The sequence below is a fragment of the Chiloscyllium punctatum genome, chromosome 9 (genome assembly GCF_047496795.1).
Source record: "Chiloscyllium punctatum isolate Juve2018m chromosome 9, sChiPun1.3, whole genome shotgun sequence".
NCBI classification, from domain to species: domain Eukaryota; kingdom Metazoa; phylum Chordata; class Chondrichthyes; order Orectolobiformes; family Hemiscylliidae; genus Chiloscyllium; species Chiloscyllium punctatum.
In genome coordinates, this window is record NC_092747.1 from 40,394,588 (window position 1) to 40,412,832 (window position 18,245).

Consider the following 18,245-nt stretch of genomic DNA (forward strand, 5'->3'; position numbering starts at 1 on the left):
CTTTGCAACATAGCACAAAGCCCACTTAGCATCCTCCCCACTTGCCACATATCCAACTAGTACTCTACTCCCTCCCCAGCTGGCACCCCACTTTCCTGGCTCCATACCTATTTAACACCCAGTACACTCCCAGCAGCTGTCAAAATGGCTGTCAAGGGATTACATTTGTGAATATAGATGCTGACAACTGTGAAAAGGGGCATGGTTTGCCTTCCTCTGATAAATCTGTGCTATGAAAGAACTGTCAGATTGGAAGTACAAATCCACCTTTCGATGTAAACCAGACCAGGTAAGGACAGCAGCTTTTCATACCTAAAGGACATTAGTGAGCCTTATATGAGAATTTGACAATGGTTACATGGTCACCTTTAGATTAGCTTCTAACTACAGATTTCATTAAATTCCAGCTTCACCATCTACAATGTTGAAATTTGAACCCATGTCCCCAGAATATTAGGATTCCTAGTCCAGTGATGTTACAACTGCACTACTGCCTCACCCAACATTGTTTGAAATTAAGAACAGGGAAAGAAATAGAGTAATCCCACATCCTACATTATTATTGACCATGCTTTGTTTTGAATGGTTGCTTATGATTGACACTTGAACTTTTTCTTTTGTTAGTGCTATCTTTCAGGAGTTGTTGTATAGACTGATAGATAGAGCATTCATTTCTAACAGTTTACACCAAAATTTGACAATGAGGACTGAGATCATGGCTGGGATCTTTTGCTCCTCTGGAGTATATTTTACCCACAGCAGAGATAACAATGGATGGCATTTTCCTGTAGGTAAACTGAGGCTCTTAACTACTGTTCAGCATTTAGCCCGTGGTGTGGAAGACCAGTGCCAACTCCCAGTAAAAGCTTGTAAGCTGTTGGAGGTAGAAGAGAGGATAGGGTGACTTATGGGAAACCTGTGCCTCTCAGAGTACATCCTCACACAACATTTCCCTTCCCATCCCACTTGTTATTCCTGGTCCAAGGCTTTTGGTCCTGGTGAGACCCCATATTTATCTTTGTCCAAACTCCACTGGCTGCTCTTCTACAGGGCAGTAGGGCACCTGCCAGTGGCATTGCAGGCAGAAGAGAACTGCTGCTCTTCTGCTTAACCAATAGCTATCGAAAGAAGAACTTTCTTCCTGATTATTGGCCAGATGATAAGGAAGTGGTATGGGACATGCCAACAACTGAACCTGCCCTGACTTTGGCACTGTCAACATACCTTGACCCTATGTATCAAATCAGCCTTTCAGCTCTGAAATATATCTCTTGAGTTGATTATGCTGACTATTAAGAAAAGAATCAGTCTCTCATTTCTTCAAAGGATCAGTGTAACAAACCAGCTATTGTCTCCTTCTCAGTAAAAAAAAATTAAAAGTAATATTTTCCCAAGTTAGTGGATAATTATATTTTGTTGGTTCAAGTTCCAAAATGTTTTCTAGAATGATCTCGTAAAAATGTCAGAAGACATGAAAAATTAAGATTTGTGTAATTTAATGCAAGCATCCCGCAGCTAAAGTTGAAAGTAAGTTTGGTTATTTTAATAGGAGATGTGCTACTAAGCATCAATGGTATTGACCTAACCTGTCTGAGTCACAGTGAAGCCGTAGCCACATTAAAAACTAGTGCCACTTCACCAGTTGTTATACTAAAGGCACTGGAAGTACAAACTGTAGAAGAACAGGATCAAGTTGCAGATGAGCAACTCAGCACAAACACTGAGAATGAACATGATACCACTTGGTCACCATCATGGGTCATGTGGTTAGGATTGCCAAGGTGAGTGAGTTGTGTATTCAGTCAATTTAAACAGATGATCATCCTTTTCAATGTTAGCTGAGAAACATTGAAGAAATTTTCTATAAATTCATTTCTGTCCAAAGAGTATGAGGGCTTCCTGAATGGTATATGATTGTTTACATTTCTCCAATTCTTCATTATCAATATTCTTTGCATATCAAGGAGATGCACAAAATTGGCATTTGTTGTTACATGGTGAGGACTTTCAATTTGCTTGGCATATTGAAGCATAGGATTGCAGTTGCCAAGTAGGTGTGCATTTGGTTTAAAACTCCCCATCAGTGTGCTTTAACCAAGACTCATATTGGGACTGGAGAAATGAGCACTGATTGGTACAAATACACCAAAATGCTCTTAGCCTTGCCTGGGGGTATTAAACTTTTTACATCAATCACAATAATGTTTTCCGAATGGGTTGGCCTTTTGAATCATGGTCATCCTCCGTTCGTTCATATTCTATTTCCATTCAAATTTATCTGTCATTTCAGTAGCAACTTACCATAATCTTCTGCCAGGTTTCATTGGGGGATCATCCTAATTATCTTTCTTTGTGAACTTGATGTGTAAATTCAATTTCATTCTTGCACTCAATATAGTTATGTTTCTTCATAAATAATGTATCCTGCATGGGAATTTCTAAACTTTTGCAAACTAATTTTCTCTCGTGAACTTGTACTACTGGTCATTAATTTGGTAATATAGTTTTATGGCTAAGTCTTATTATAAGTTGATTCCAAAAGTGGTACTATAATTTGCCCATTGTTAGGATAGTATTATACCAACTTTAAACCCCTTCCTCACAAATCAAAATGTTGCTTTTTACTACACTGATGTTCAGAAACGTTCAGCATTTGATATCGATCATATCTTTGTATGTGTTTCGCCAAAGATAGGGGTATGTGGCACAAAAGACTGAGACTAACTAAAACAAGGATAGTGCAATCTATTTTTCTTTGCTGTTCTGTGGTAGGCAGAATACTTTGTTAAGGATACTCATTAAGATTTGGTATCATATCAGCTAACTTAAAGTAGATCCCAGTTGAGCCACAAAGCTGCTTCATGGAGTGATCTGCATACCAAAAGAATGAATTGTGACTTAGGTCACACATCTAAGAATGATTTACGTTTTGATCTGTTTTTCCCGTTGCCAGAATCTTAGTATTCACACAAGAGACACATTTCTTCCTGTTTATGCTTTTTTTTTCTGTCTCCTGAAGTCTGAAATAGATGTCAAGAATAAAGACCACTTAGCAATCAAGTGAAAACATAATGGAGCATTCATTATAATGTTTCATTTCTTTTCAGCTCCCTTCATGCTAGTCATGATATTGTCCTCCGGAGGAGTAACTCAGGAAGCTGGGGCTTTAGTATTGTTGGTGGTTATGAAGAAGATCACTGTAACCAGCCATTTTTTATAAAAACAATTGTATTTGGGACACCAGCTTATTATGATGGAAGATTGAGGTAAGTAACCTTTCTTTGTCTTAAATTGGAACCATCTCCTGAATGAAGCCTCCATTTTAAACTGAGAAATTCTACATACGACTAGCTCTTTCATTGCTGAGGCAAAGTCCCAGATGTGTTCCTCTTTACAATAGCATGAATATTCGATTATAATATAAAGTCAACTTTTGAAGCATCAAATTAAAAATTGACTCTCCCCTCCTTACAATTTTTCTTTTTGTGTATATTCTGTTTACAAGAGATTGTCGTCTTGAAATTTGTACAAAAGAACGTTATGTAAAAAGTCATCCAGTTACTATTGTTTCCTATAGTATTGGAGCACAACTTGTCATCTTGCAGGAAAATTCATTAATGCACAGATTTTCTGAAACACAATATCATGTACCTAATTTATAATACTAAGTATTGACAACTTTCAAATTTATTCTCAGTGAATAATTAATGGAATTTCAAATTCCTTAAGCTGTAAAAATGCAATATTCTTAATCAAGCTCATATGGTAAAATGGGATTATGTTAATCATTTTAATTATATCATTAATAGCACTGAGACTTTTTGTAACTGTCTACTTAATTTGAACTTTCTAACTGGCTCATAGGCCTGTATTTTCATTTGTAAGTCCAGAGCACAGAATCAGGGGAATCAGGCTCCATGAACATGACCTGCAACAATGATTGCCCAGGTATCAGATCTTTAGTCTGCAGGTGGGGTATGTATTTGAAGCTGGGCAGGCGACCCCAGAAGCAGTGAAGAGAAGACTGGGTACAGAGATTAGCTGAGTGAAAAACCTGTTTGGAGTTCCAGCACTGTTTAAACGAAAGCATAAAACATCCCTTCAACCCTCAACCCTCTCACTCCACACACTTCCCAAGACCCGTCAATGCACCTATGATCTGCACGTACTCCTGCAAGACCCTTCACACCCACCTTCCCAACTTATGCCCCTGTACCCACCCTAATGGTCCTTTTTAACTTCTTTGCCCTTACACTGCAACATGATCTCGGCCATATTTTGCGATGGTCAGGCCATGCAGGAATTAGATAAAATAAATTTCTAAGTGTCATTTGCAGACTTCTCGAAATTTTAAATAATACTGTCATTCATAACACTACATTTATATTTCTTCAATTTCATGGTGCCTTAGAACAACAAACATTTAATTCAAATGCATAATCTTTGATAACATAAAGCTTCGGAAATTCATATGATACAAGAACCACTTGTAACTGTGAATCAGAATAAGACACAGAATGCACCCTGCTATGATAATAGATTGTTATGAAATCAGTCAGGCAGCACTAATCCAGTATCGGAAGCCCTCAGGCTTATGTCAACAGTTAGAATGATATAGCCAGCAATGATATTTTTAACATTTCAGATACATTTTCCAAAGATTTAAAGGACAGGACATTTATAGGTCCTCTTGGCAGTTCATTTGGATAGGTAAGTCGATGCTTCCAATAAGTTGGAAGTTAATAAGTTTATGTACTTTTAATGCACATTTATGCCTACTTTTAACAATTCTTGAGGGCACCTTACAGGGCACCAGAGGTGTTCAGGACTATATCCAAAGACCTTACCTATCTAAAGGGGTACCCTAAGATCAAATGAATACAGAAAGATTAAACCTACCTGTTACCATGTACACTCTACAAGGATTGCACTTCACAGTCCTGGGCTGCAAAAATATATCTTGAATGAAGGCAGGCAGAAACATGGCCTGACTCCATTGCAAAACTAGAAAATGCTATATTCATGAGAGGGACTTGCAATTTCCAAGCTCCTCCCCCAATGACAGATGGAGCCCAAACAAAATTACTAAAAGGCACCTGGTGACCTGGAGGAGCTCTGCAGTATTCTCCTTTTAAGGTTGCTGGTATAGAGTTCAGAGGTGCTGGGGCATCTTGGGAGGAGCGTATCATCAAGGTGAGGCAGATATTGGGCATTCTCTCTCCATTGTGTCATCAACTGTGAGGTACTCGTGGTGTTGTTGTACGTGACGTTAGACTGGCCTATTCCCCGAGCTTGCACGTATGTAGTCACCAGGGCCCCACCTTCTACTTCATCTGGAGAAAAAGATGGACCACATCCAAAGGGACACCATGTATAAAGCTCTGGATAAGACGGAAATAACATACCCAATACTGACCTCACTCTGGCCACATTTGTGTGTGCCTTCATCAAGCTGTGCATAGACCCTCAGTATGCAAGCACCAAGTATCAATATATACTGAGATTCTATCTGTCTCTGGTTTTACGAAGAATGGGCTTGGCCTTTTGCCACTACAAGTAGTGGGATTGTTCCATGTCACCTGCCCTAATTGGAAAACTTTGTAAAGAAAAACACCTTTGACCATACGTCCATCAGGCAGTGGTCAGCACATTAGAATCGTCAAGACCCTGCAGAAAAAGGAGAGGGAGGATCCTGTTGGGTTGTTCCCTGAGCAGACTGTCAAAGTCATTTGGTAGAATGTCTCATATCAGAATTTTCCAACAAGCATCAAGTCATCACTTGGCTGATGCTGAGAAGGCCACTACCTGTGCAATCCTTCATGCATGCCAGATTTTCTCCGCCACTGCGTGCTACCCTCAAACCATCTGCTTCTGGAATTTGTCTTTGCAAAGAAGGAGAATGATACAATGGCTTCTGTTGAGGTATGTGCCGAGCAGCTTCCTGTTGCAGGACTCTGTGTTCTACGGCCTGTTCCCTGGGACGCACACCAGGACAAATATCAAATATGCTTGGAGGACTATCAACTTGGTGAAGAACTGTGATCTTTCCAAAGTTTGTTGGTCTTCCAATGCAAAGGGTTGACCTTGACAGACTGTTGCAGCCTGGCACATTCCGTGGTCTAGGATAACGTGCGAAGGACTCATTAAAGCTTGGGGCAGCTACCACCAAGGCGCCGTGAGCAAAGACCAGAGTCTATGGTCTTTCTGCCAAAGTTCAGTGGGAGTCTGATCAGTTATCAGGACTTCCCAGTGCCTGAAATGTACGTAAATATTGTCCTGTATAAGTAAGAAATGCCTTGGGTTTTTTTTGCAATTACAGGCAATGCCAAATTTCAATGTTAGTTATTCATGTGCAAAGACTGTACAGAAATGCTTCAGTAACTGTGTACACCTATAAAGGTTTTTTTGTGAATAAAGTATATTTTTATAATAGCTACCTCCTTGAGGTGTACTCCTGAATCCTGGAAGCTGTTATGGATCTGTGTCAATCATGAAAAATGCTGAGTCAGTTGGGAATGACTCCGTATGAATAATTCATCAAAGCCACCAGGGTATTGTGCACAGATTTGCAAAAAAACCTTCTGTGATTACAAACAACCTGCACATTCAGGAGGTGGAAGGACTTTTGGTTAATGAAGGTATCAAGTTTGTAAATCAGAGCTCTCAGAATGACAAGATTGCAGTCGTTAATGACCTGCACCCAAGGGAAGCCTGCTAAGTAGAACTTGTGGCTGTTTGCATCTACAACACAAGCAAGTCAGTGTACTCTACCATCTGAGAACAAATGACATCAGTGAATCAGTGACTCCTTGATGCTACAAACCTAAAGTTGATCTAATATTAATGAAATATGTATTGAATTCATATCATCACAAAGTAAAATGCCTCAATGAAATGTATTTTCAACTTTTTAGCTTGTTAGTCTGCCTTTAAGTAAAGTTTTTTTTATGAATTAATGCAAATATTTCTCCCACTTACATCACTCAGTCAGTTATATGGAAGAAAGAACTATGGATATTGGAGATCTGAAACAAAAACAGAATTGCTGGCAAAATTCAGCAGGTCTGGCAGCATTTGAGGGAAGAAAGCAGAGTTAACTTTTCAAGTATGGTGACTCTTCTTCAGTCAGTAATATTTGGTTGGTGCTTTGCATATGTTCCAAAGAACAATGTAACTTTCTGTTTGGCATCATCTATCCATGCTCATTATTACAAACTGGGCATGTAGTGATCAGTGGGCTGAGAAGTGGCAGATGGCGTTTAATTCAGGTAAATGCGAGGTGCTGCATTTTGGGAAAGCAAATCTTAACAGGACTTATACACTTAATGGTAAGGTACTATGGAGTGTTGCTGAACAAAGAGATCTTGGAGTGCTGGTTCATACCTCCTTGAAAGTGGAGTCACAGGTAGATAGGATAGTGAAGAAGGCGTTTGGTATGCTTTCCTTTATTGGTCAGAGTATTGAGTACAGGAGTTGGGAGGTCATGTTGCGGCTGTACAGGACATTGGTTAGGCCACTGTTGGAATATTGCTTGCAATTCTGATCTCCTTCCTATCGGAAAGATGTTGTGAAACTTGAAAGGGTTCAGAAAAGATTTACAAGGATGTTGCCAGGGTTTGGAGGACCTGAGCTACAGGGAGAGGCTGAACAGACTGGGGCTGTTTTCCTTGGAGCTTCGGAGGCTGAGGGGTGACCTTATAGAGGTTTACAAAATTATGAGGGGCATGGATAGGATAAATAGGCAAAGTCTTTTCCCTGGGGTCGGGGATTCCAGAACTAGAGGGCATCGGTTTAGGGTGAGAGGGGAAAGATATAAAAGAGACCTAAGGGGCAACTTTTTCACGCAGAGGATGGTATGTGTATGGAATGAGCTGCCAGAGGATGTAGTGGAGGCTGGTACAATTGCAACATTTAAGAGGCATTTGGATGGGTATATGAATAGGAAGGGTTTGGAGGGATATGGGCCGGGTGCTGGCAGGTGGGACTAGATTGGGTTGGGATATCTGGACGGCATGGACGGGTTGGACCGAAGCGTCTGTTTCCATGCTGTACATCTCTATGACTCTATGACTCTAAACACCTCTGCGTACTTATCTGCTTGTATTACCTATCCAAAAAGATTTACAAGTCCAAGGTTCTTTTCTTTGGAGAAGAAAAGACTGGGCAGTGACCTGGTTGAAATCTTTAAGATTTTGAGAGGTTAGGCAGAGAAAAGATGTTTCCACTTTTGGATGAGACCAAAACGAGTGGCTCCAAATATAAGATTAATCACTTATAATTTCCATAAAGCATTTTGAGAAATTTTCTCAAGACAGTAATTAGAATGTGGAATCTATTTACAGAAGGAGTAGTTGAGAAAAGTAACATGAATGCATTTACAGAGGAACCTCGATTATCGGAACGAGATGGGCGGGCACTATTTCATTTGGATAATTGATTATTCAGCTAATTGATTCAATGCCTTTCCTCTGGGGCTCGGAGTTTTCTGTTATGTCAGCCTAACAGAAGAGGCAGTTCAGGAGACAAGGCAGCAGCACACCTCGCGCGAGCCCTGCACTGCCCCTTGCCCACCCCAAACCCCATCCAACATCGCCCCCACCTCCATCTCCCAACCCCATCCAACACCGCACCCCCCACCCGCCCCCAAACCCCATTCAATACTGCCCCCCACCCAACACCGCGCCTACACCCGCTCCAAACCCCGTCCAACACCGCGCCCCCCCCCCCCCCCCCACCCCTACACCCACTCCAAATCCTGTCCAACACTGCTTCCCCACTGGTCCCCCAAAGCCCGTCCAATACTGCCTCCCGCTTGCCTCCCAAACCACGTTCAACACTGCCCCCTGCCCGCCCCCAAACCCAGTCCAACACCGCCCCCCCACCTGCTCCTACTCCCAGCCCCAAACACCAGTCCGACATCGCCCCCTGCCCGTCCCCAAACCCCATTCAACATCACCACCTGCCCACCCCCAAACCTTATCCAACACCACCCCCCATCTGCCGCCCAAACCTCATCTACCACTGCCCCCATTGTCTGCGCCCGCAACACCGCCACCCAAACCCCATCCAACATGACCCCCCCCCCCCCCCCAAACTCCATCCAACACCGCACCCAACTCCCCCAAACCCTATTCAACACCTCCGCCTCAACCTCATCCAACGCCGCCACCCTGCCGGCCCCCACTCCCCCCCCCCCCCCCCCCCCACTCCCAAAACCCATCCAGCACTGTCATCCTTCCTCCCCACCCGCCCCCAACCCCGTTGAATACCGCCCACTGTGTCCCCCGCCCTGTCTCTGTGCAGCCAGACTGGACACCAACAACAAGATTGCTACTGCTGCCTTTCGGGTGGAGGGGGTCACTCTCCAAGTAGCACACGCACAAATTTTTACTGCAACGTTTTGACAGATTCCACCTTTGCCCTGTACAGGGCAATGTTGGAGTGATTATCTGGGGAAGAGGGGTTTAGGGTACACCCCTCTGTAGAACTCTAGGGAAAGTTTTGGGGGGGGGTGGTGGGGGACAGAGCGAGAGGGCAGGAGGTCAGTCATTTGGAGACAGTGCCTGGGCTCCCATTGATGTCCAGGACTGTTCTCGGCAGCATTTCAGTAAGTCAAGTTTGTTTTTAATCCCTGTAAACAAAAAGTGCGATCAGTGTTGGAAACATGTATTTGATCTAATGTTTCTGTCGGGACCTCAAGTTCTCCTTTGGATAATCTGAAACTCGGATAATTGATATTCCTCTGTAAAGGGATGCTAGATAAGTATGTAAGGGACAAACAATGGAAGATTATGCCATTGGGGTAGAGGAAGACGGATGAAGTTCGCATTGTGTATAAATACCAAAATAGACAGATTGGCCAGAATGCCCTATTTCTATGTAACTGTTCATATTTTCCCAAGTTAGATTAATCTTTAAATTTGAAAAGAAACATATATCATTTCAGTGTGGGTAAAAAAGCATTTTCAATTCTGCTACTGAAGTGTGTTAGATATATGTAGGAACTCAATTTGTATGGTGAGCAGGATTTCCAAACAACTATCACCCACTGTACCAGTAAGAATCTGAGTAGCATTATCACTGACTGGAATTTTTAGCAGGACATTAGTTTGGAAGTGACCACACAGATGCCAGAAAACAAAGGGAATCAACTAATCAGTAAATGCACCTATACTTCTCAATCAGTCCAGAGCAGCCAATAGAATTACATTATCTATATGGAAGCTGAGTGCAGTTGTTAGTATTCTTACAATGTTCCAACCTGTCATTCCTTATAAATGGTTAGGTTTCACGGGTATTTATTTTTGTTTGTTCTCTTCCTCATAGGTGTGGTGATATGATTATAGCAGTGAATGGACTCTCAACAACAGGGATGAGTCATTCAGCTCTCGTCCCAATGCTGAAAGAGCAACGAAACAAAGTTACATTAACAGTGATATCATGGCCTGGAAGCCTTATTTAAATTAAGCCAAATGATTAAGATTGATGATTGTGAAAGAACATTGGATTCATTTATTAAAAGGTTCACTGAGTATTTTTTTTCAATCAGTGACCAGCAGGATATAAAACTACAATATATTCTTTTTGTAAATTTTGAAAATATTTGCATTTGGAGCTCAAATCATGTGATCAGCTCATCTATTCAACAGTTTTAAAATCAATAGCCCTTATTCATAATAAGTAAAGATAAGCTGATTCAAGGTTACAAGAAATTATGTAATCAAATACTATCATTACCAACAGATCTAAAAAGCCTTACCAGCTGAACAAGTTTTAGACAGCCACAGCCCAGCACAATGATCTGCAAACATCTTATTACCATGAATACAGTTTTTGTATAAAATGCATTTTAATAGCAGACTTTAGCGCGCGTTTTAATTTATTTTGTGGAATTTTGCTAATGTTTAAGGTGCACTTATTTTCTACTACAGCACACATTTGTTGAAGTGAAATTGTTAGCAACACTTGCATTGAAAGCTCTAAGGTTCTGAAGTAGGCTATTTGGTGTAGGATATGTGTCTATTTGAGATACTCAGATGTACACAGGTACTATATCCAGTTTCAATATAGAATGCTTTTGAGGTTCAAAGTCTAAAACTTACTGTCAAGCTATTAAGAGTGCCTGTTTTTTTATGTTTTCTATTTTAAACTATCTCTTAAATAGTTAGCTGTCTTATTACCTCATTAAAACAGTTGGCTTAAAGATAATTGTTGATATATTGAAAGGGAGATTTTACAGTCAAAAATTTTGATCCCAAATAAATACTTCTCAACTAAATAAGTTACAGAAAATCTGTTTATTTACTACATCTATTATTTTATTTGATTAAGTTTACTATTTGTAATGTTACTTATAAAATAACCTTTTCATTGGGAAATAAAACAGAAACAGTTGGAAATACAAAGATGTTCAGTCTAGAATGAAAAACGTGGCTTAACATTTGATGAGGGGCCTTCAACAGAGCCCACTCTGTTTGAGTTCTGGAGAAGGCCAAAACATTGATGACAGTCAAGAAAGATGTAGATGTAGTTCTTAGGACTAAAGATATCAAAGCAGAAATATGGTACTGAGTCAGATGATGAGCCATGATTGTATTGAATGGAGAAGACGACTTGAAGGGCCAAATGGCCTACTCCAACACCTATTTTCTATGTTTCTAGCTTTCCCATGCAAAATCTAAACCTTTTCTTCATTTTCAGATGCTAATTGGATTTTGCTGTTCCAGAATTTTCAGTTTTTACTTCAAACTTTTTACATTCGGGATTTCTTTGACCATCTCTAATTTTCCATCGTGTAAGATTAGCACAAAAGCAGAATGCAATTGTTGGCTGAACCTTCAGATAGAATCTTGTTGAGGTAATGGGAGTTTGTCTGTCAGCTGCAGAGCCAACAAGAGATCCGCACTGCCTCCTCCAAGGAAGCCCCAAACCCAATCACGCACTAGTAAGGCCACCAGAAGGGGCTGTGGCTACTGATGGAGGATCATTCAGAATCACGGTGGATCTCATAATCAGGTAGCTGATTGTTTTGAGGAGTTGTAAGGGAATGGTTGTTTCTCGGGATTGGGCTTTGCAGGAAGAAGGATTGGGTGGATCAGAGGCCAGTATCTCTGTTGGGCACTGATTCGCCCTGTCAAGGGACAGTCTGCTCCCCCCAGCCAGAAAGAAGCTGGGGGGGTGTCTAGCTGAATGCACAATTGACCCAAAATAAAAGTAAAATGCTTTGAATATTAGAGATCTAAAATGAAAAGAAACTGCTAGAGAAACTCAGCAGGTCTGGCAACTTCTGTGGAGAGGAACCTGAGTTAACATTTCAAGTCAGCACAATTCTGAGGCAAAGTCAAACTGGACTTGAAATGTTAACTTTGGCTTTTTCTACAAACATGCTTTCCAATCATCTATGTTTCTCCAGCACTTTTGATTTTTTTGCAAGTTGGCTTGTCAAGAATGTTGCATGGCAACAAGCCAACTTGCAACAGATGAATGCCAGCTGGGTCGAGGCCTTTAAGTATCCTTAATTGGCTACTTAAGGGCCTTAATGGTGGCAGGTAGGACGATCAACCATGGACATCACGCTGCGGCTTTAATTCAGACAGAAGCAATAACACAACAGGCTTTGCGGTAAACCAACATCTCCTCTAATTAAGTATCCATCCTGACTCCAAGCTTGCCAACTCCATGACTACAAAATTGTACACCTTGTTGCAGCTGCTTCTTTTAACCCAATTGAACTTAATAAATAACGTGAAAATGATTATTTAAACTTTGTGTTTATTTTATTCACTTACTAGGACCTGGATTGTTGGATATTTAATTGATATATGATATCCTGCTCTTCTCTAATTATATCAGAAAATAGTAGGTGCAAAAATAATTCATAATTTCTGAAAGAGAAAACAAATCGGTCCATACTTCAGCAGAATTATCATTACAGAGGATATTTGAAAGTCCATTTATAGTCCCGAATGAATCAAAGATTGCGCAGTGCAACAGGAAACACTAGATATCAGAATGTTGACATCTGTCATGAGTTCAAAACATAGCTGTCAAACCAACATTGTTTTTGAAATAAATTGGGAAACTGGCATTTTTCAGTAACAGCTATCATTATACAGTGAAGCAAGTATACAATGCCAAGATCACATTTCCCATCAATACAAAAATTGGATGTGTATCAAAACAGAAATATATCTTGTTAATATGACACTGTGCACTAAAAATAAGTACAGAACAACCTTGATTATCTGAATGAGATGGGCGGGATTATTTTGTTCAGATAACGGAGAGTTCAGATAACGGATTGTTTGGATAATGGATTGCGTTTTTACAGGTCATTGGGATCTTGTTCGGATAATGCAAAATTCAGATAATTGATGTTTGGATAATCGAGGTTGCTCTGAACAGAACTGGGTGGTCTCTAACCTCTTGAAGTTTCGGCAGTAGAAATAATACAACAGTAAAGTCCTACTTAAGAAGTTACATAGGTTAGTAAATGACCTGGATACATTGTAAACTTAATTTCATTTCAATTCTAGCAGAGAATGGAAGCACTGTCCTACTCTTAGTGTACTCAGCAAAAATAACACTGCACGTATTTGCTTCAGGGGTTGCTACCCCTACTTTGCTGTGGAGCTAATTACAAGGTGCAACCAGAAATTCAACTTGACCATGCAAATCGTATATCACATTTTAGCAGTTTGAAACTCGTACCTGGAGCAACATTGTCCAATAAAAATCACTAACTAGCCACAGCTATGTCTAAAGTATAACCAGTTTAGCAACATGCCTTAACTTTAATAGAAAATATCATATACACAATACTGATAAAGGTACTTCACATGTATCAGTCTTACAACTGTTCATCCAGCACATCGATGACATCATCGGTGCTGCTTCCCACTTTCATCTGAAATTGAAAACCTTCTTCAATTTTGCTTCCTATTTCCACTCTGCTCTCAGCTACATCTTATCCATTTTCAACATCTCTGTTTCCATCTCTTGGGACAGGCTGACCACCAATATCTACTACAAACCCACCGACTCTCAGTTACCTGAACTATACATCCTCACACCCTACTTCCTGTAAAGATTCCATTCCATTCTCCCAGTTCCTTCGTCTCCATCGCATCTGTTCCGATGATGTCAGCTTTAACAAGCGGGCTTCAGAAATGTCCACCTGCTTCCTGAACTAAGGATTCCATGCCACCATGTTTGACATGGGCGATCCATCTCCTGCACTTTGGCCCTCACCCTCTCTCTTCCCTCCCACAACAGCGATAGGGTCCCCCTCATCCTCGCCTAACATCCCACCAGCACTCGCATCCAAAATATCTTTAGCTGCCATTTCTGCCATCTGCAGTGGTTTGCCAGTACTACACACACATTCCCATTCCCTCCCTTGTAAATCTCCTGCAGGGACCGTTCCCTCCAGTACCCTCTGCTCCACTCATCCTCCACTCCCTACACTTTCTCACAGCCCCACAGCATCTTCTCATGCAATTGCAGAAGGTGTAACACCTGCTCGTTTATTTACTCCCTGCTCACTATCCAAGATCCCAAACACACCTTCTAAGTGAAGCAACAATTTGCCTGCACTTCATTCAGTCTAGTCTATTGTAACTCACTGTTCACAATGTAGTCTTCTATATATTAGGGAGCCAAAGCACAGATATCATTTATATAAATGATTTGGATGTGAATATCGGAGGTATGGTTAGTAAGTTGGCAGATGACACCAAAATTGGTGATGTAGTGGACAACCAAGAAGATTACCTCAGAGTACAATGGTACCTTAATCAGATGGGCAGGTGAGCCAGGGAGTGGCAGATGGAGTTTAATTTAGATAAATGTAAGGTGCTGCAATTTGGAAAGGCGAATCAGGGTAGGACCTTAATGGTAAGGTCCTAGGGAGTGTTGCTGAACAGAGAGCTTGGAGTGCAGCTCTCTATTTGAAAGTAGAGTTCCGGGTAGACGGGACAGTGAAGATTACATTAGGATTAAACCTCGGCACAACATTGTGGGCCTAAGAGCCTGTTCTTTGCTGTACTTTTCTATGTTCTATGTTCTATAATACGTTTGGTATGTTTGCCTTTATTGATCAGTGCATTAAGTATAGGAGTTAGGAGATCATGTTGCAGCTCTAAAAGACGTATACTCTGTAACGATAAATCTGCTGAAGTATGGACTTTTTATCTTTCAGAAATTATGAATTATTTTTGCGCCTACGATTTTCCGATATAATTAGAGAAGAGCAGAATATCATATCTCGATTAAATATCCAGCAATTCAGGTTAGATCACTTCTGGAATACTGCATTCAATTCTAGTCTCCCTGCTAAAGGAAGAGTGTTGTGAAACTTAAGAGCATGAAGAAAAGATTTACAAGCATGTTGCCAGGGTTGGAGCATTTGAGCTATAGGGAGAGGCTGAACAGACTGGGCCTATTTTCCCTGGAGTGTCGGAGGCTAAGGAGTAGCCTTAGAAGTTTATAACATCATGGGGTGCATAGATAGGGTGAATAGCAAAGGTTTTTCCCCCAGGGTAGGAGAGTCCAAAACTAGAGGACATAGGTTTAAGGTGAGAGGGGAAAGATTTATCAGGGACCTAAGGGGCATTTTTTTCAACACAGAGGGTGGTGCAGGTATACAATGAGCTGCCAGAGAAGTGGTGGATGCTGGTACAATTACAACATTTAAAAGGCATCTGGATGTGTATACAAATAGAAAGGGTTTAGAGGGATATGCAGTACAGGCTGGCAAGTGAGACTAGGTTAGGTTGGATATCTGGTCAGCATGGATGAGTTGGACCAAAGGGTCTATTTCCATGCTGTACAGCTACATGACTCTATGACTGGGTGACCACTTTGCAGAACACCTATGTTCTGTCTGCAAAAATGACCCTGATCTTCTGGTTGCCTATCGAGAACATCAACATGTTCTCTGGTTAGCATCTCAGTCTTGGGCTTGCTACAGTATTCTAGAGAAGCTCAGTGCAATGAAGAACTGCACCTCATTTTCTGCCTGGGGACCTTGCAGTCTTCAGTTTAATAATTTTAGGGCCTGAGCACCTTCTCTCATGTCCTTATCCCAAATTCCACACACCAGGCCTTATCATCACATAGACTGCTATTGCGAACAACTCATTGTCAGCTCGTAACAGTCTCCATGAGCAGCTATTTATTCTCCCAGGCTGACCTTTACCTATTGCTTTGTCTGCCCAACCATTTTTCTCTCTCTCTGGGCTCCATCTCCACTTTTGTTTACTACTTCCCCCTTCATTCACCCCATCTTCAGCATAAATACCAACCTTTTCCTTGCTACAATCAGTTCTGAGGAAGGTCACTGAACACAAAATGTTAACAGTTTCTCTCCACCGATGCTGCCAGATCTGCTGAGTTTTTCCATTAATTTCCGATTTTACTTCACATTTATTAACTAGCATCTGCCATTGTTCAGTACACTTTTCTTTTCACCAAATTTTGGAATGAATTTAGTGATACGGCCACATTATAGTGCAGAATCTGGTATTTGTACAGCAATTGTGAATAGTGTTTTGCCTTTATCAGAGTAAGAGCTAACCGTGTTAACTTGAAAAATGATAAACAATGAAGTGACCCAGACTTGCCCAGACTTCTCCATCCATAACATAATTAGATGTTAATGGTATCTACTGTGATATGTTCTGTTGAAGGTGCTTGATATTAGTTGGATTGCTTTCTTCTGGTCGAAAGCACTTGTTAGTCAAATTGACTACAATGACAACTCCCCTTTCCATAAAACATTGCTGGTGTTTTCATGGTATTGGGGGGTCCAATTTTTTTTCACCTAATACACATCATTTTAGCAAATAAGCAGCATTCGAGGAGGTGAAGTCTATAGAACAACCAAAACATTTACATACATTTTGTTTGCTATTTAATCAAAGATGCGTGAAGTCTGAATATTGAGATCACATGATTGAGTGCGACTCTTATTTATTTTATATATACTAACTGAAAATACAGTTAACCACATTCAATTCCCAATTATCCAAAGGTGGATAGTAACTAATGGATTGGTCACCACTGATCCACAGCATTATAATACAACTCCATAGGTATGATAAAAGGCTTCATTAGTAATTGAAAATGTGATTATTATTTATCTTTGGGGAAAATTTACTTATAAACTACTTAACACCATTGTATTCTAGAAACAATTGTAATTACTGAAATTTAGATATATTCAGTGTTGTACAGATTAATATGTCTGTAATTGAAGTGATGAAACGCCTTAATACTATCATATTAAAATAAAATATTGTAGTGAAATGGCACAGCACGATTGATTCTTTTCAGAATGCACCAGAGTTTTTGCACCATTCTTAAAATTTTGCAGTTTAATGGTTAGAAAAACTGAATGTTTCAAAAAATGGCTGTTATTTAAGTAGCCAATGTATATTGAAAGCTTGACATTAAAATACATTTTTACAACTTATAAATTGATTATAGAGAAAAATACCAAAGTGTCAATGTTTGTAGAATAATGAAATCCGGCCTAAAATGTCTGAATAGCAAGAATGGATTAGAATGGCTAAGATGTTCTAACGTTGTGCCATAGCTACTATGAAACACAATTACGTGTTTACAACCCAATAAAATATTGATGAAGGATGTGTACATTGAATTGTTGTTTTATTTGTTTAAATTACAGCATTACACAACAACCAGATTCATTTATTAGTGTATTGAGAGTCATATCCTAGAATAATATGTGAAAGAGAAGTGTGTGATTTATAATTTAGAAATTTCTAGCCATTTCGCATTATTTCCAATAAAATTCTGCATTTTTTTTAGATGACTATTCTTGTGGTGCCTTTGAAATTGAAAATGGTGCCACATGTGTAATGTAAAATCACAAAACAATCCACCATGGGAGCTCCATTTTCAGCCAGTGCAACTTTGAAACCAGAAATCCCTCTAGTAACAAGGCAATTGCTGTCTTATTCCAGAGCATTTCTAACACGACCACACTGATGAAGAAACAAATTTACCAATAACAAAAGTCAATGGTAAATCCCAAACTTTTTACTAACAGGTGTGGAGCAGCCAGCCTTGAGTGGATGCTAAGAAATGATAATCCAGTAGTTTAAACAGCTCCAGAAAATGCTGCTATGTGTTGTATGTGTAAGATTCAACCCAGTTAAATCTTAAAATATATAAAAACATTACTCGTGTTGATACAGATTGTATGTATTTTGAATTTGAGC

The 18,245-nt window shown here is 40.2% G+C and overlaps 1 protein-coding gene across 3 annotated transcripts in view; it reads left to right on the plus strand.

Annotated features, from left to right (window-relative positions):
- The window catches only part of lnx2a (ligand of numb-protein X 2a), a 122,820-nt gene extending 105,158 nt beyond the window's left edge, over positions 1–17,662 (plus strand). Inside the window, exons 8-11 of one of the 3 annotated variants that reach the window (XM_072577301.1) lie at positions 1,550–1,781; positions 3,108–3,266; positions 4,646–4,710; positions 10,327–17,662. In XM_072577301.1, the coding sequence (XP_072433402.1) occupies positions 1,550–1,781; positions 3,108–3,266; positions 4,646–4,710; positions 10,327–10,340 (470 nt within the window). In that variant the 3' untranslated portion in view covers positions 10,341–17,662. Of the gene's footprint in view, positions 1–1,549; positions 1,782–3,107; positions 3,267–4,645; positions 4,711–6,987; positions 8,602–10,326 lie in introns of those variants that run through there. The other 2 variants (XM_072577299.1, XM_072577300.1) reach the window with 2 other exon arrangements.
- Positions 17,663–18,245: the final 583 nt, after the last annotated feature.